This window comes from Pituophis catenifer, unplaced genomic scaffold, assembly GCF_029215685.1.
Source record: "Pituophis catenifer annectens isolate HBS135680 unplaced genomic scaffold, rPitCat1.0.hap2 SCAF_5, whole genome shotgun sequence".
Taxonomy (NCBI): Eukaryota; Metazoa; Chordata; class Lepidosauria; order Squamata; family Colubridae; genus Pituophis; species Pituophis catenifer.
In genome coordinates this window covers 83,152,154-83,168,473 of record NW_027256885.1, presented here as the reverse complement: position 1 = coordinate 83,168,473, position 16,320 = coordinate 83,152,154, and the positions used below count along the sequence as shown (strand labels likewise).

At 46.1% G+C, this 16,320-nt stretch overlaps 1 protein-coding gene across 1 annotated transcript in view; it reads left to right on the top strand.

Moving 5' to 3' along the window:
- The window catches only part of STT3B (STT3 oligosaccharyltransferase complex catalytic subunit B), a 521,911-nt gene that overhangs the window by 455,970 nt on the left and 49,621 nt on the right, over positions 1 to 16,320 (top strand). The window contains exons 5-6 of the mRNA XM_070944376.1: positions 8,212 to 8,310; positions 11,767 to 11,913. Coding sequence (XP_070800477.1) covers positions 8,212 to 8,310; positions 11,767 to 11,913 — 246 coding nt within the window. The remainder of the gene's footprint in view (positions 1 to 8,211; positions 8,311 to 11,766; positions 11,914 to 16,320) is intronic.

Below are 16,320 nucleotides of genomic sequence, written 5' to 3'. Positions count from 1 at the left end.
GCCAGACCTCAACTGACGGCCCAGGAGCGGATGCGGAGACGTCAAGGGGGGTTGTGCCTCTATTGCGGCGAGGCGGGACATTTTGCCGCCTCGTGTCCCCGGAAGCGCAGTGGACCGCTAAAGCCTGTTCCGGAGTCTCGGCGTGACCTGCCGGGAAACGGGCCAGGCCTGGCCTAGGGGAAACTCTGGGTCAGGCACGTGACCATGCCCCGCCGGAGTCGGCGGCTGTGGAGTGTGAGCCCCCTCGGCACCTGATTTTGAACACCCGGGTGTTGTTGGCTAACCGGTCGGAGGGGCTCCAAGCGCACGCGCTGGTGGACTCGGGGGCCACCACGAACTTTATGGACCAGGCCTTTGTGGCCCATTACAAAGTCCCCTTGGTTCCAGTGGACCCTCCGTTGAGGGTTGAAACTATAGATGGGCGGGAACTCGTGGCGGGGCCCATCAAAACCGCTACCCAGCCCTTGCGCCTCGCCATTGGAAACCACGAGGAGGCGATCCAGTTTTACGTAACGGCGGATCTGCACTTTCCCTTGGTCCTGGGGATGGCCTGGCTTCGGGCGCACGACCCTCAGGTGGCGTGGTCGAGAAACGCCATCTCGTTCCCGAGCCTGCAGTGTGTCGACCACCTTCGCCACACCTGCGCCGGCCAGGACGTCTCTGCCCCAAACGTCTCCTTGCCTCCGGAGCTGACGCCCTTCGCCGACGTGTTCAGCGAGAAGGAGGCGGACCGCTTGCCCCCGCACCGACCCTACGACTGTGCGGTGGACCTAATGCCCAACGCGCCCCTGCCATCGGGACGCCTGTACTCCATGTCGGAGCCCGAGCTGGCCGCCTTACGGGACTTTCTGGAAAAGAACCTGGCCCGTGGGTTCATCCGGCCTTCGACCTCCCCGCTCTCAGCCCCGGTCCTCTTCGTTAAAAAGAAGACGGGGGACTTGCGCCTGTGTTGCGACTACCGGCGCTTGAATGCCATCACAGTGCGAAATCGCTACCCCCTGCCGCTGATCCCAGAGCTGATGGAGAGGTTGCGGGAGGCCTCGATCTTCACTAAGCTCGATCTCCGAGGGGCTTACAACCTGGTGCGCGTGAGAGAGGGGGACGAGTGGAAGACGGCGTTCGGCACGCGGTACGGACACTTCGAGTATACCGTCATGCCGTTCGGGTTGACCAACGCCCCCGCGGTCTTCCAGCACTTGATGAACGATGTGTTCCGGGACATGCTGGATCGGTTCGTGGTGATCTACTTGGATGACATTTTGATCTATTCCCGGACCCCGGAAAGTCACCTCCAGCATGTCCGCCAGGTCCCGCAGCGCCTGCGGGAGCACCAGCTCTATGCGAAGTTGGAGAAATGCTACTTCTTCCAGACTTCCATAGAGTTCCTCGGGCACATCATCACCCCCGAGGGCATCGCGATGGACCCGCACAAGGTGGAGGCCTTGCGCAGTTGGGAACCCCCGCGTCGGGTGAAGGACGTCCAGCGTCTGTTGGGATTCGCCAACTACTATCGGACCTTCATCCCGGGCTTCGCCACCCTGACCTTGCCGTTGACCCAGCTCCTTCGGAAGAAGGTCCCGTTCCAGTGGGGGCCCCCGCAGCAGCAGGCCTTCGAGGTCCTCAAGCAGGCCTTCCTCACGGAGCCAGTCCTGAGGCACCCCAATCCACACCGTCCGTTCGTGGTGGAGACAGACGCGTCCAACGTGGCGATTGGGGCGGTGTTGCTACAGGCTCCGGTGGATGGCGGCACTCTTTTTCCCTGCGCATACTACTCCCGGAAACTCAACCCTTCCGAGCGCAACTACACCATCTGGGAAAAGGAGTTGCTGGCTATCAAGGCCGCGTTCGAGGCTTGGCGACATCACCTCGAGGGGGCCCGACACCAGGTGGAGGTGCGGACGGACCATCGGAACCTGGAGCACCTCACCACGGCACGGAAGTTGAACCAGCGGCAGATCCGGTGGTCGTTGTTTTTCGCCCGGTTCAACTTCCACGTCACCTACATTCCGAGCAACCTCAACCAGAGGGCGGACGCGCTATCCCGTAAGCCGGAATACTTTTGCCCCAAGGACTCCCTTCCCCCCCGGACGGTGCTGCCAGCGGACTCCTTGGCCGCGGTCCAGGAACCGGTGGACCTGCGGGCTCAGGTGCTGGAAGCGCAGCGACGGGACAACTGGTCGCAGCAGCGGAGAGCGGACGTCGGCCCCGCGTCCCCATGGACCGTGGAGGAGGGCTTGCTCAGACATCGGGGTCGGCTGTACGTGCCCACGAGTCCGCTCCGAGCCCTCGTCATGAACCAGTGTCATGACAACCCCGCGGCGGGGCACTTCGGCTTCTTTAAGACTTTGAACCTGGTGACGCGGACTTTTTGGTGGCCTCGGGTACGGCACGACGTGCACGCCTACGTGACGTCCTGTGTGACGTGCCGACAGGCCAAAGCCGCGTCCGGCCCCCCTCCCGGACTCCTCCAGCCGCTACCGACACCGGAGAGACCGTGGGGAGCCATCTCCATGGACTTCCTGACAGACCTGCCCCTGTCCGCTACGTACACGACCGTCCTCGTGGTGGTGGATGCGCTCACGAAGATGGCACATTTCATCCCGTGCCGCGGCCTGCCCTCGGCCCGCACCACGGCTCGCCTGTTCCTGCAACATATCTTCCGCCTCCACGGCCTGCCGGACCGGGTGGTTTCGGACCGCGGGGCCCAGTTCACGGCCCGCTTCTGGAAAAGCCTGATGGCCGCGCTGGAGGTGCAGGTGTGCCTGTCGTCGTCGCACCATCCGGAGACTGACGGGGGCACGGAGAAGGTCATCGGCATACTGGAGCAGTACCTCCGCTGTTTTGTCAACCAGCAGCAGGACAACTGGGCCGAGTACCTTCCCCTGGCGGAGTTCGCCTTTAATAACTCCCAACACACCTCCACCCAGATGACCCCGTTCCATGCCAACGTCGGATACCATCCACGGCTTTTCCCGTTGACCATCATGGACTCCCCTGTTCCCGAGACCCGGGACTTCCTCTCAGAGCTGCAGGCGGTGCAGCAACTGGTGCGGCGGCAGCTGATCCGGGCGAAAGAGGATTATAAACGGTTCGCCGATCGCGCCCGCCGGGCGACGCCACCGCTGGAAGTAGGAGATCGGGTGTGGTTGTCCACAAAACACCTCCCCACGGACCGGCCGGTACGGAAACTGGCCCAACGCTTTATCGGTCCCTTCCCTATCGAGGCGGTCATCAATCCGGTGGCCTACCGGTTGACTCTACCCCGCTCCATGCGGCTCCACCCTGTTTTTCATCGGTCCCTCCTGGTCCCTGAGGCCCCCGCGAGCCATCTCCGCCGCCCGCTGACGCCTGCCCCCCCAGCCGCAGCCGACGAGGACGACGCCTCGACGTACGAGGTGGACAGTATCCGGGACTCCCGTTGGCTGAAGGGGCGCTTCCAATACCTCATCGCCTGGAAGGGGTACGGGCCCGAGGATTTCACCTGGGTGGACGCGTCTGCCGTTCAGGCCCCTGACCTGGTGCGGGCTTTCCACGAACAGTTCCCGTCCCGACCCCATCCCGACCGTCAGACCCGGGGGAAGGGCCCTGCGGTGGGGGATAGTGTTGTGGCCCCGCCCTCTGAGCCTGTCCCATCGGAGGAAGAAAGCTCCGAGCATGAGGAAGAGGAGTCAGCCAGGCCTCCCTCTCCAGGCCCCTCCCCTCTGGCATTGTCTCAAGTGCCGGCCGAGGGAGAGGAGACAGCTGATTCGAGTCAAAGTGATAATGACACATCATTCCTGGACGCACGCCTCCGAAGGCGTGATAAACGTTTGCAGCAGCTTGGGAGGCGTGCTAGGGATTAGAACTGAGTCACTGGACCACACCCCAGAGACCACACCCCAGAGACTATATAATAGAGAGTGGTGGTCAAGGATCTTTTGTGACGAACAAAGCAAAACCTTGGACAGTCACTAAAGCCTCGTCCGGAACTGCTGGGAGGAATATTATTTCTGTTTGGACTTTCTTGAACGTTCGTATCTTATCTGTCTGTTTGTGAAAATAAAGTAACTTGGCAGACGGTGTGTCTATCGCTGCCAAGTCGGAGATAAGAACTGGGTGCGTTCCAAAGTGTTTCCTTAACCCTCGACTGGCTGTGTGTGTGTGTGTGTGGGGACGGGGACAGATCACCGCGCTCCTGGCACGCCATGGTCCAGTAGGCCCGTTTTTCTTTCTCACCTGGCTCCAGATCCTCTCTATGCATCTGGGGAGGGTGAAAACAGCCTTCCCCACTCCCTCGGAGGCCCTCCGGAGGCCTGAAACGGCCCATTTCCCAACTCCCAGTGGGACAGGAAGTGATGTTTTTTGCTGTCCCCAGCCTCCAGAGCCTCTCTAGGAGTCTCTGGATTTAGAAGGCCATGAATTAAGATTTGGTTGGCATGGCTACCTATGGTATGATAAAGTTAAAGTAAATGTTAATTTCAACAACCATTTTGTCAGACGTGCTATTTTGAGAGTCTGGAATAAATATAAAATAAGGTTTTCCACAAAGGTGCCTCTTTGGGTTTCCCCACAGGAAGCTTTTTTTTTAGAAAAGAAATGGTGAAGAGGCCGAACTGATGGACCTATGGTAAAATAATATATTTTAACTTGGGTGACCCTACCCTCAAATCTAAGGCGGAGCTAGAATCAGAAGGTCATGTCTGTCATTGGTTTACATATTTACAATTGAAAGGAAGATTTAAATTAGATAAAAAGAATCATGGGTTTAACTTTGTTAAAAATGAATTGGAAATTTTACTATGTGGTAGTGATGAATGTATTATTGCTAAAGTCTATAAAGTTGAAATTAAATCTGGAACATGAACAAGTAAAGCATTGTATGATTCAGTGGGCAAGGAACTTTGGATATAACGTAATGCTTGAACAGTGGGAGAATATGTGAAAGAAAGGTTTAAAATTTACATTAAATTATAATTTAAAAGAAAATTTCTATAAGATGATGTATCATTGGTATTTAACTCCAGATAAGTTGTCAAGAATGTATGAAGGTATTTCAAATGAATGTTGTAAATGTAAATGTAAAGAAGGGACTTTTTATCATTTATGGTGGATGTGTGATAAAGCAAAGAAATATTGGAGTAGGGTTCATACAGTATCTTAATACAGAAAATTCTTAAAGTGAATATAGAAAGAAGACCAGAGACTTTTCTTTTGGGTTTAATGGAAAAAGACTTGGGGAAAAAATTTGGAACTCTGATGTTATATATGTTGACGGCAGCAAGACTACTTTATGCACAGAAATGGAAGGTCACCTCGATCCCCACAATGGATGAATGGCTGCAAAAACTGATGGAGTTAGCAGAGATGGCTAAATTGACTGCTTTGATTAAAGAAAAAAAGACAAATACCTTTATTTCTACTTGGAAACAGCTTCTGGACTTTGTGCTTGAGGTAGAAAAAAATGAAACTTTGGGTTTTACCAATTAGATAGATTTGTTGTTATAAAAATGGCTACTTTATATTATTATGTAAAAGTAAAAAGTTGAGGTTAGATGTTAATGCCTTATTCTACTACACCAAAGGAGTTGGAAGTCAATGCCTTTTTTTTCTTTTTCCCCTTGCTTTCCCCCACTGTCTACTTCCCTTTTCCCTTCCCTAATTTCCCTACTATTTACTTTTGTATTCTCTTTGTATGCCATATTATAAACTAATAAAAAATTGAATGTAAAACAGAATGATCCCATGGTCAGTAGTTTTGAAAGCTGCTGAGAGATCAACTAGAGACAGGATGGATGCACTACCCCCATTCCACTCCTGCCAGAGATCATTCAGAAGCACAACCAATGCCATTTCCATCCCATGTCCAGGCCTGAATCCTGACTGAAAGGGGTCCAGATAATCCTCTTCATCCAGGGTCCTCTGAACCTGCTGCACAACCACCTTCTTCACAACTTTCCTTTAAAAATGGAGGTTAGGCACTGGATGAAAATTGTCCAGTATGGTGGGATCCAGCGATGACTTCTTGAGGAGGGGGCAAACCAATGTCTCTTTTAAGTGATGAAGGAACCACCCCCTCTCTCAAGGATGAATTAACCACCACCAGAACCCAGTCACATGTCCCTCCCAGGAAGCCTTAGCCAACCAGGAGTGGCATGGATCTAAGGAGCAAGTAGCCAAGCTCACAGTCATAAGGACCCTGTCCACTTAATCCTGCCCAACTGGTTCAAACTGTTTCCAGTTAACAGGGCAAGACTGTGCCCTAAGAATCTCCACTGGACCTGTACCAAGGCCATCTAACTGGGAACATGTTCCAGTGATTTTTTCTAACAGATATTCCAAATATTCTTTTGCCCAGCCAGAAGGGCTCAGGTCACCCAAAACAAGGTTGCCAGACAGCAACCTGTCGACACGAAGGAGGAGAAGTGTTATTTTGCCACCCTTACCTCCACAAGGTAGGCCTTAATAGCAGCTCTTAGCAATGTTTCATTAATTTGGTCCTTCGCTGATCTGCAGCAGCACTCTAGATGTCTTTTCTCCCATTTGATTTGTCGGCTGCAACAGGATCCACGGGAAGGGAGAAGTCTCATGAGCACAATCCAATCCAAGGCCACAGCCACCCTCTCAATCCAAGCAACAACTAAGGTCTCTGTCAGATCTTGTAGCAGACCCTCAGGAACAACTCCCAGCTCTCTCTGAACCCTTGCAGGTCTATCAATTGCCAGAATGGATCAGTCTAATAGGTCCTGCCTCCTTGTGGCAGGGAGCTGTGGCAGAGAAGTACAGACTTTAAAGTCTGAGTGGCGCAGCAGACTAATGCTACTGTTAAAGGTAGTATTTAGCTTCCAGCTGCCTGCAATTACTGCGAGTTCAATTCTCACCAGGCTCAAGGTTGACTCAGCCTTCCATCCTTTCTAAGGTAGGTAAAATGAGGACCCGGTTTGTGGGGGCAATAAGCTGACTTTGTATAAAATACACAAAAGTATGAAGGCTATTGCTTAACGCCTTGTAAGCTGCCCTGAGTCTCCGGAGAAGGGCGGCATATAAATAATAAAAAAAAAAAAGTAAAACTGTCTTTCCAATCAACATTGCATCCTACAAATTGTTTTTGTGTAGTTAAGAATTATTTACATCCACTGCACAAATGGGGCATTAAATAACTGTTATTATACAGTACATTGTAGGCATTTCAGGAATATAATGTAATTCATATATATGTCACTGCTAATGTATGAAATTAGGCATTTTATAGAATGCCTAGGAAATCTATAGAATGCTTAATATTTCACACATTTCCTAGGCTTTCTATGCAATGCCAAAAGGCAAACCAGCAAAGTATAAAACACTATTGCTAAAATGCTGTTCTAGTCTTTTTGTTGCAACAAGTAGGTCAATACTGGTCTTTTTCTCTCTTTTTTTAAAGTAAGAAAATCCTCTACTTTATTTTGCATGTCTTCTTTCATTTTCATATACGTCTTTTCATGACTCTCTTTTCATACTTTGCCTAAATAGTTCTTGTCATTCTGCGTAATGCGTAGGTATTATATATAATGCCTAGGGAAAGTATATAGCATATTAAAATAACACAGACGTTTCATACTTTGCCTAAAAATGTCACACATTCTATAGATGCCAGCTTTTCACACATTGCCACATTTACATCAGTGGTGGGTTGCTACCGGTTCACCTCGGTTCGGGCGAACCGGTAGCAGCGGTGGCGGGAGGCTCTGCCCACCCGCCCGGACATCATCAAATACGCTCTGCACATGCGCAAGCAAACTGGTAGCAAAGGTAAATGAAACCCACCATTGATTTACATACATACATACAGTATATACACACACATACACACAGTATGTATATAAGTGTGTGTGTATATTTATCTGTCTGAACACCATGGTTGATAACAGGCTGGTTATGGTATACAATTGTGGGAATCTGTTTCATCTTTTGAGGCTTAAATTCTTTCTGATATAGGTATCATCTCTGTATGAATGGGTCATACAAGTAAACATTATTTGGGAAGCTGTACCTGTAATAATTGTTTTACATTCTATATCTGTTACTTTGTTAGCTTCCAACATGTCAGACAATATATGTTTTAAAATCTAAATTTATATTACAGAAACAGCCTTCAACTTTTCCTACAAATCCTGAAGCTATGAGTATACCATTTTAAAAATGGTTAACATTTTTAAATTGTAATTTGACACTTGGTTTTTTTTTCATTCACAGCATATAGCACTTTCTATGTTGTTGGGTTAATATTATCCATGCAGATACCTTTTGTTGGATTTCAGCCAATTAGGACAAGTGAGCACATGGCAGCTGCAGGTAAGAAAAAACAATTTATTGAAAATATGCACTATGAAGTTATAATTTCCTTTTTTAAAATATAACTTTATTAAGATTTTAATAAAAAAAGACAAAAGCTAACAGAGACTAATATTTAGACTAAAGAAAAGGAACTTAAGAAAAAAACAAAAGTGAAGAAAAGAAAGAAAATCTGAAGAAGTAGGTTCTTGATTTTGTTTATAGCAGTAAAAAGTGTAATTTCATCTCTTACTCTATCTCTGTTTGTGTTGGTATATATGCTGCCTTGAAGTTCTGAAAGAAAGGTGGGATGTAAATCAAGTAAACAAAAATAAAATAAACCTTGTCACATGAAAGTTCTTAGTTAGCATAACTGAACAATTTTGCCTAGCCACTATAGATATTTACAGGTAGTCCTGGAGTTATGGCTGTAATTGGGACTGGGATTGCCTTAAGCAATGTGGTCATAAAGCACAGTCAGGTGACTGCATCGCTTAGCTACTGCAGTGCAGGTAGTCCCAGTTGTTGCCGGAACCCAAGTTACAGAGGTTGTTAAGTGGAAAGTAGAGGGAGTCCCAGGTAATCAGCATGAGGGTGCCACGCTGAGATGGGGGAAGCCACACATGAGTTGGGAGACGAGGGTGCTGTGGTGCAGCGCAAGACCAGGAAGGCTGGGGAAGGAGGTCACGAGGTGCATGCATGTGTGAAATCACAGGGAGGTCATGGAAAGAGGATGTGAAGTTCATGTGTGCAATTGCAGGGAGGATGTGGAAGATGTGGGGTGGGTGCGATCACAAGAAAGCCAGGCAAAGAGGGCACAGGGTGTGTGTGAGAGAAGAAGGGAAGGACAGCACAGTGTATGCAAGTGAAGAAAGGCGGGGGGGATTCACCCAAATGACTTGCAATCCTCATTGCCGCCTTCCCATTGGCTTTATTGGGGGAAGCAGGCAGAGGGAATGTTGCAAATGGTGATCACATAACCACAGGAGATTGCAATTGGACATAACTGCAAGCTGGTTGAAAACTCCCCAGATTTTGTTCATGTGACCATGGGAGCATTGCAAGGGCAGGAAGTTCAAGTGTTGGTTGTAAGTCCCTTTGTTCAGTACTGTTGTAGCTTTAAACAGTTGAATGGTTGTAACTTGAGGCCTACCTGTAGTCAGATATATTTTACTTTTATTCCTCTTAAATGTGTCACACATTTTCCCAGTAATGGGACCTCCTGTGCTGATTGTATGTGGTCATTGACTAACCTTGTTGACGACAAATATATATATATAAGGTTATCAATAGTTATTCTGAAAGTCAAAATACACAAAAGCACTCTTCAAAGGTTGCTAAACAAACTTAGCAGGATAAAAGAATACAGTGCATTCAGAAAATATTCAGACTCCCTTCATTTTTGTCAATTTTGTTATGCTCCAGCCTGATTCTATAGTTGTTGGAATTCATTTTTTTCCTCATTAATCTACTCTCAGTATCCCATAATGACAAAGTGAAAACAGAATTTTAGAAATGTCTGTAAATTTGTTAAAAAGAAAAAACTGAAATATCACATTAGTATAAGTATTCAGACCCTTCACTCAGTACTTTGTTGAAGCACCTTTGGCAGCAATCACAGCCTCGAGTCTTTTTGGGTATGACACGACAAGCTTTGCACACCTGGATTGGGGGATTTTCTGCCATTCTTCCTTGCAAATCCTCTCAAGGTCAGTCAGGTTGGATGACGACTGTCAGCAGACAGCCATTTTCAGGTCCCTCCAGAGATGTTTAATAGGGTTCAAGTCAGGGCTCTGGCTGGGCCACTCTACGACATTCACAGAGTTTAGGACACTCTAGGACAGGGCTGTCAAACTCGCGGCCCGCAGGCCAGATGCATCATGCGCTGGCCACGCCTGTTTAGCGAAGGGAGGAAAAGTCCCGATACGTCACGTGACGCCATCGTGATGATGTGAGTTTGACACCCCTGCTCTAGGACATTCACAGAACTTTACCGCACATGGTTTTTGTAGAGGTAAAATGAACAGAGGTTCCTGTGTAAACTGCCTTGAGCTCCCAGAGAGAAAGTCAACTATAAATCTAAATGAATAATAACTATGTAATTTACTGCCATTGATATAGTGATGGCTACTAGTTTAGAAGAAGGGAGGTGGGGCATATGCATGGAGGATCAGGCCACCAATGGCTACAAAACATAAGGACGATATAAAAAATCAGATAATATGCCTAAAATACCAGATGCCACAGAGCAACACTGAAAGAAGACCTTACCCTTCTGTCAGTCTTTCTGAGTTTCCCAGATGCATTTGGTTGGCTAATGAGTGATGTAGAATGTTAGGCTAGATGGACTATAGGTAGGCCACAACTTACAATTTTTCAGTGACCATTTCAAATTACAACAACACTGAATGAAGGGACTTACAACACCTTCCCAATGTTCCAACCATTGCAGTGCCCCCGTGATCACAGGATCAAAATTTGGGTGCTTGGCAGCGTGCCCACCCTTACAATTGCAGGAGCACTGCAACTCCCCCCCCCCCCAAACCTGGCATTCTCCGTGCCTCAGCTAGCTAGGCCTAGCAACACCCAGGCCTCCTACCTCCCTCAACACTCATGAGAGGCCTGGCCTTCTCCTTGCCCCACCACACTGGAATCCACTTACCTTTCCCTTTCCCTGCATCTTCTGGCAGGCTCACCCAGCCCATGCAAGTCTCCACTAGAATGCTAGCAAAGGCAGTCTTCCTCAAGGGTGACCAGGAACAGGAACTTCACTGGCAACCTTGAGAAAGAATAACTTTCTTGACAACCGCAACAGGATGAGCTGGGATTGTGGTTGTTGAACAAGGCAGTCATGTGGGTGTCTCACTTAACAACCACAGCAATTTAGGACCAAAATTCCTGACTCAATTGCTTAATTTGTGTGTCATTCTTTAATTCAAGGGAAAACTTTCCAAAATACATAAATTATCCATATAAACAAGTTTATGAGCATAAACGTTGTTAATATTTCTTGTTAATATTGTAGAAATGATTCAGAATTTGATGTTTTTATTATTATAATTCAGGGCTGTAATTTGGCCCAAAGACATTTTAATTAGGCTTTTTCAGATTCAGTTCAACATACTGCATGGAAATAAGTAGCTGAAAAAGTAAAATTAAGAATAAAAATAAAAATGAATCAACACATGAATTGAGTAATAAAAAAAAGAAAAATGAACATCCAATAGGGAAAAAATAAAAGCTACAGAAAGATTAAAAGGATATCATAGAGTACGAACATATGTACATCAGGCAAATAAATTTTAAATAAAATGATCATACATATGACAGCATACATAGAAATCCATGTATCTGTAAATACATAGAATAAGTAAACGAAATATGTATGAAGTGAACAAAATTACTTAAAATTAGTATTTGTTTACAGCAAGGACTGTTTCTTAAACAAAGGAGAACTGTTTCTATTCATTTTAACAGGTGTGTTTGCTCTTTTGCAAGCCTATGCTTTCCTGCAGTACTTGAGAGAAAGACTAACAAAGCAAGAATTTCAGGCGTTATTCTTCTTAGGTATATCATTGGCTGCTGCAGTTGTATTCCTGAGTGTTATCTATTTAACATATACAGGTAAGTAATATCCAGGAAATATTTCCTGTTTTTAGAGAAAACTTTCTGACAGCTCAAAATATTTCTTAGCTAGAGATGTAGAGATTCTTACAGAAATACAGCAGAACAATGATGAAAACTGCCTTGAATGCATTTGGATCAATATAAAAAGGGGGGGGGGGGTGACATTGCCATAGGTGTATACTATAGGCTACCCAACCAAATAGAGGAAATAGATGAACTTTTTGCTAGTCAGTTAACTAAGGTATGTAGGAAGCACATCACAATAGTAATGGGGGACTTTAACTATCCCAAAATCAACTGGGAGACAAACTCTGCACCAAGTGGAAGATCAAACAGGTTCTTGACAAACCTAGCAGACAACTTTGTCTCCCAAAAAGTAGAGAACGGAACTAGGGGGTCAGCCATATTGGACTTAATTCTCACTAACAGAGATGAAATGATAGAAGGTGTTGAAGCTACAGGAGCCTTGGGAGGGAGTGATCATGCAATATTGGAATTCAACATTATGCAACCACAAGGAATAGAACAAAGTCAAACTAGAGTCTTGGACTTTAAGAGAGCTGATTTCAATAAACTTAGAGAGAGCTTGGGAAGGATTCCATGGATGAGAATCCTCAAGGGAAAAACAACCCAAGAAGCTTGGGAAATTTTGAAAAGTGAGCCCAAAAATGCTTTTTCAAGAGGCAACTGGACTCTCTGGTTTTTCTTTGAAGACGTTTCACTTCTCATCCAAGAAGCTTCTTCAGCTCTGACTGGATGGTGGGGAATCGAAGGATTTGTACTCCTTGCAGACAGCTGGTCATTTGCATTCTTTTAGAGAGTCATTGAGGCCACCTGGAGGTTTATCTGTGTCATCAGGGTCACCTGAGTCGTGCAAATGGGTGTGGAGCCTTCTTGGAACTGTTGAAAGGACTGTGCTGTAGACTGGAGATGGGTGATGTTGTATCCCTCCCCCTCTGTTGAGAGAGGGCTGTTCAATTTTGACATAGATGGCCTCTTTGGCCCCTCTTTCAAACCAGCGGTTGTCTCTGTCCAAAATGTAGACTTTACTGTCTTTGAAAGAGTGGCATTTGTCTTTTAAATGCAGGTGGACTGCTGAATCTTATCCTGATGGGTTTGTTCTCCTGTGTTGTGCCATGCGGTTATGAAGTGGTTGTTTTGCATGCCCAATAAACAGATCTGCACATGGCTCACTGCATTGTACTGCATATACCATGTTGATCAGTTTGTGTCTGGGTGTTTTATGCTTGGGGTGGACAAGCTTCTGCTTTAGTGTATTCTTGGGTTTGAAGTGTACACGTATGTTGTGTTGGTTGAAGATCCTCCTGAGCTTTTCCGATATTCCTGCAATGTTGTCATTCCATCTCTCAACAGAGGGGGAGGGATATGACATCATTTATCTCCAGTCTACAACACAGTCCTTTCAACAGTTCCAAGAAGGCTCCACACAATGTCAGCACTTCAACCAGCATTTACTCTAGTGCTTATTTGAGACGACATCGAAACCTGACACACCCATTTACACTACTCAGGTGACCCTGATGACATAGATAAACCTCCAGGTGGCCTCAGTGACTCTCTAAAAGAATGGAAATGACCAGCTGTCTTCAAGGAGTATAAATCCTTCCATTCTCCACCATCCAGTCAGAGCTTAAGAAGCTTCTTGGATGAGAAGGTGACAAGCAGCAAGGAGAATAGCAGAACTGCTTAACTTGTTTTTTGCATCTGTCTTTACACAAAAGGGGAAAAAAACAGTCCAAAACTGTTTCAAAAACAGTAGTATAAAAAACAGAACTCAGAAATATGAGTTAAAGTAGGCAAGAGACCACCTGTCCACCCTAGATGAGTTCAAATCGCCAGGACCAGATGGATTACACCCCAAGGTTCTGAAGGAACTGGCAGATGTGATCTCAGAACCACCAAACCATATCTTTCAAAGATCCTGGAGCACTGGGGAACTGCCAGAGAACTGGAAAAGAGCTGATGCAGTTCCCATCTTCAAAAAAGGAAAATAATGGATCCAGTAAACTACAGACCAATCAGCCTTACTTCAATACCTGGGAAGATTCTGGAAAAGATAATCAAACAATGAATCTGTGAACACCTAGAGGCAAACAAAGTCATAACCAAAAGCCAACATGGGTTTGTCAAACACAGATCATGCCAGACAAATCTTACTGCATTCTTTGACAAAGTGACAAAATTAGTGGACCAGAGGAATGCTGTCAATATAATTTACTTGGACTTCAGTAAGACATTTGATAAAGTAGACCACAACAGACAGATAGAATCAAGATCACATCAAGTGTTACTATCAGTTTATAATGCCTTGGTAAGACCACACTTGGAATACTGCATTCAGTTTTGGTCGTCACAATGTGAAAAAGATGTTGAGACTCTAGAAAAAGTGCAGAGAAAAGCAACAAAGATGATTAGGGGAACGGTTGCTGTAATTGTGTATGTCTTGTTTAATGAAAAGAAGGACTAGGGGAGACATGATAGCAGTGTTCCAATATCTCAGGGGCTGCCACAAAGAAGAGGGAGTCAAGCTATTCTGTAAACCATCTGAAGGCAGGACAAGAAGCAATGGATGGAAACTAATCAAGGAGAGAATCAACCTAGAACTAAGGAGAAATTTCCTGACAGTTAGAACAATTAATCAGTGGAACAACTTGCCTCCAAACGTTGTGAATGCTCCAACACTGGATGTTTTTAAGAAGAGATTGGATAACCATTTGTCTAAAATGGTATAGGGCTTCCTGCTTGATCCAGGGGGTTGGACTAGAAGACCTCCAAGCTCCCTTCGAACTCTGTTATTCTGTTATGTGCAAAATGTTCCACGCACAAACTATTCCATGCATAGAGCAGCAGTTTGGGGGGTCTGTGCCTCTTTCAAGATGCTTTTGTCTGTGCATGGAGTAATATGGAGCTTTTGTTGTTGTTGTTTGGTGGTTGTGAGGAGCAGGAGAAAAGGGAAGGACATCAACAGCTGCAGGGAACAGGAGGAAGATGTTGGGAAACTGGAAGGCTGGAAGGAGGTGTCAAGTGAGAGCCTATCTTAGACTCCTTGCGCAGCCACAAGAGGCATAAGCTTAACCTCCCCCAAGATCCATGAAGCCATATCTGGTTGTTCCCAGGGAAAGGCAAGCAGTCTGGGGAGATTCTTGTAACTCAGGTAGAAAACAATAAAGTTGCTTACTTTAGCTATTTACAAGTGGCTCTCACTGCTTGAGCCTGAGAGAAGATGATGGCAAATGGCTGTTTGTACAGGCAGTGGCCTATGCCGTGCTTGAATCAGCAGCTATGGCGAGCGAAGGAAGGGGCTGGGAAGATTGGGGGTGGGGGGGGGGGTAAACAAGCCAATGATATACAGTATGTTGTACTGGGACAGAGTTGGTGACTGAGGGGTGTAAGGAAGAATGCTGGGAATGTGGGAAACAGTTGGACCAGTATACTGTACTGGGAGCTGAAGAGGGGACAGGCAGAATGATGTGCATGAGCCTTGTCCAATTCATTTCTGCGAAACTATGGCTGGCCTGAAACAGTTTAGCAAAAAAACAGTATGATGGAATATGCTCCTGGGTTCAAAACAAAACTATTTTATGCCAACCGCTTCATACAATAATCATTTTGGGTAGTGCAGTGTTTTTGGCACTATTAGTAGATGCTGCATAAGAAACACAAGATTTTATTGAAGAGAAATAGAATGTTAAAATGCTTTAAAGAACTGGAAGGCAAAAGTTCATGTACTGTAGGAGATGACCAGACTGAACCCAAGGGAGGGGTCAAAAGTATCATAAGTCAAAAGTCCCTTTGCGCCTGCGAGAGATCTAAGTCCAGCCCACCTTGAATTCCTTTCCATTCTTAACTCCCATGCATTTCCTTTAATGGTCACTTGCCCAGATTCTTGTAGAGAACTTAAGCTTGCAATAAATCTTTATGCTCATTTGAACTGCCTGAATCTGACTTCCTGGGCGCTTGACATTCAACCTTGGTCTCATCAGTCCATAACACATTTTAAACTTTTTATATCCTCTGTATACTCCCAGAGCCCTGTCTGCCACCTTTTTTGCTATTTGTATTTTTTAATTTGTTCTCATTTCTGCTCTTTCCTGCTGCAGAGCCTGTAATGTCCTCCTTCGATTCCAATCTCAAAACTTTTTTCTAATCCCTGATTATGACTATTAAAGCATATGTCACCAACAGAAGCTCTAGCTTTCATTGTCAGAGAATTCTGTGATCAGTTGTGCAGCCAAGATGGTTCAGACAGTCAGTAAAAATAAATATTGGTACATGAAGAAGGAACAATTTACTTTAGAGGTGGACTGAGGGAATTATTTTAAAAGTAGCATTGGAGATAAGTCTTTTTTTAAAGCAGATTGAGAGAACAGTTTATTTTGAAGG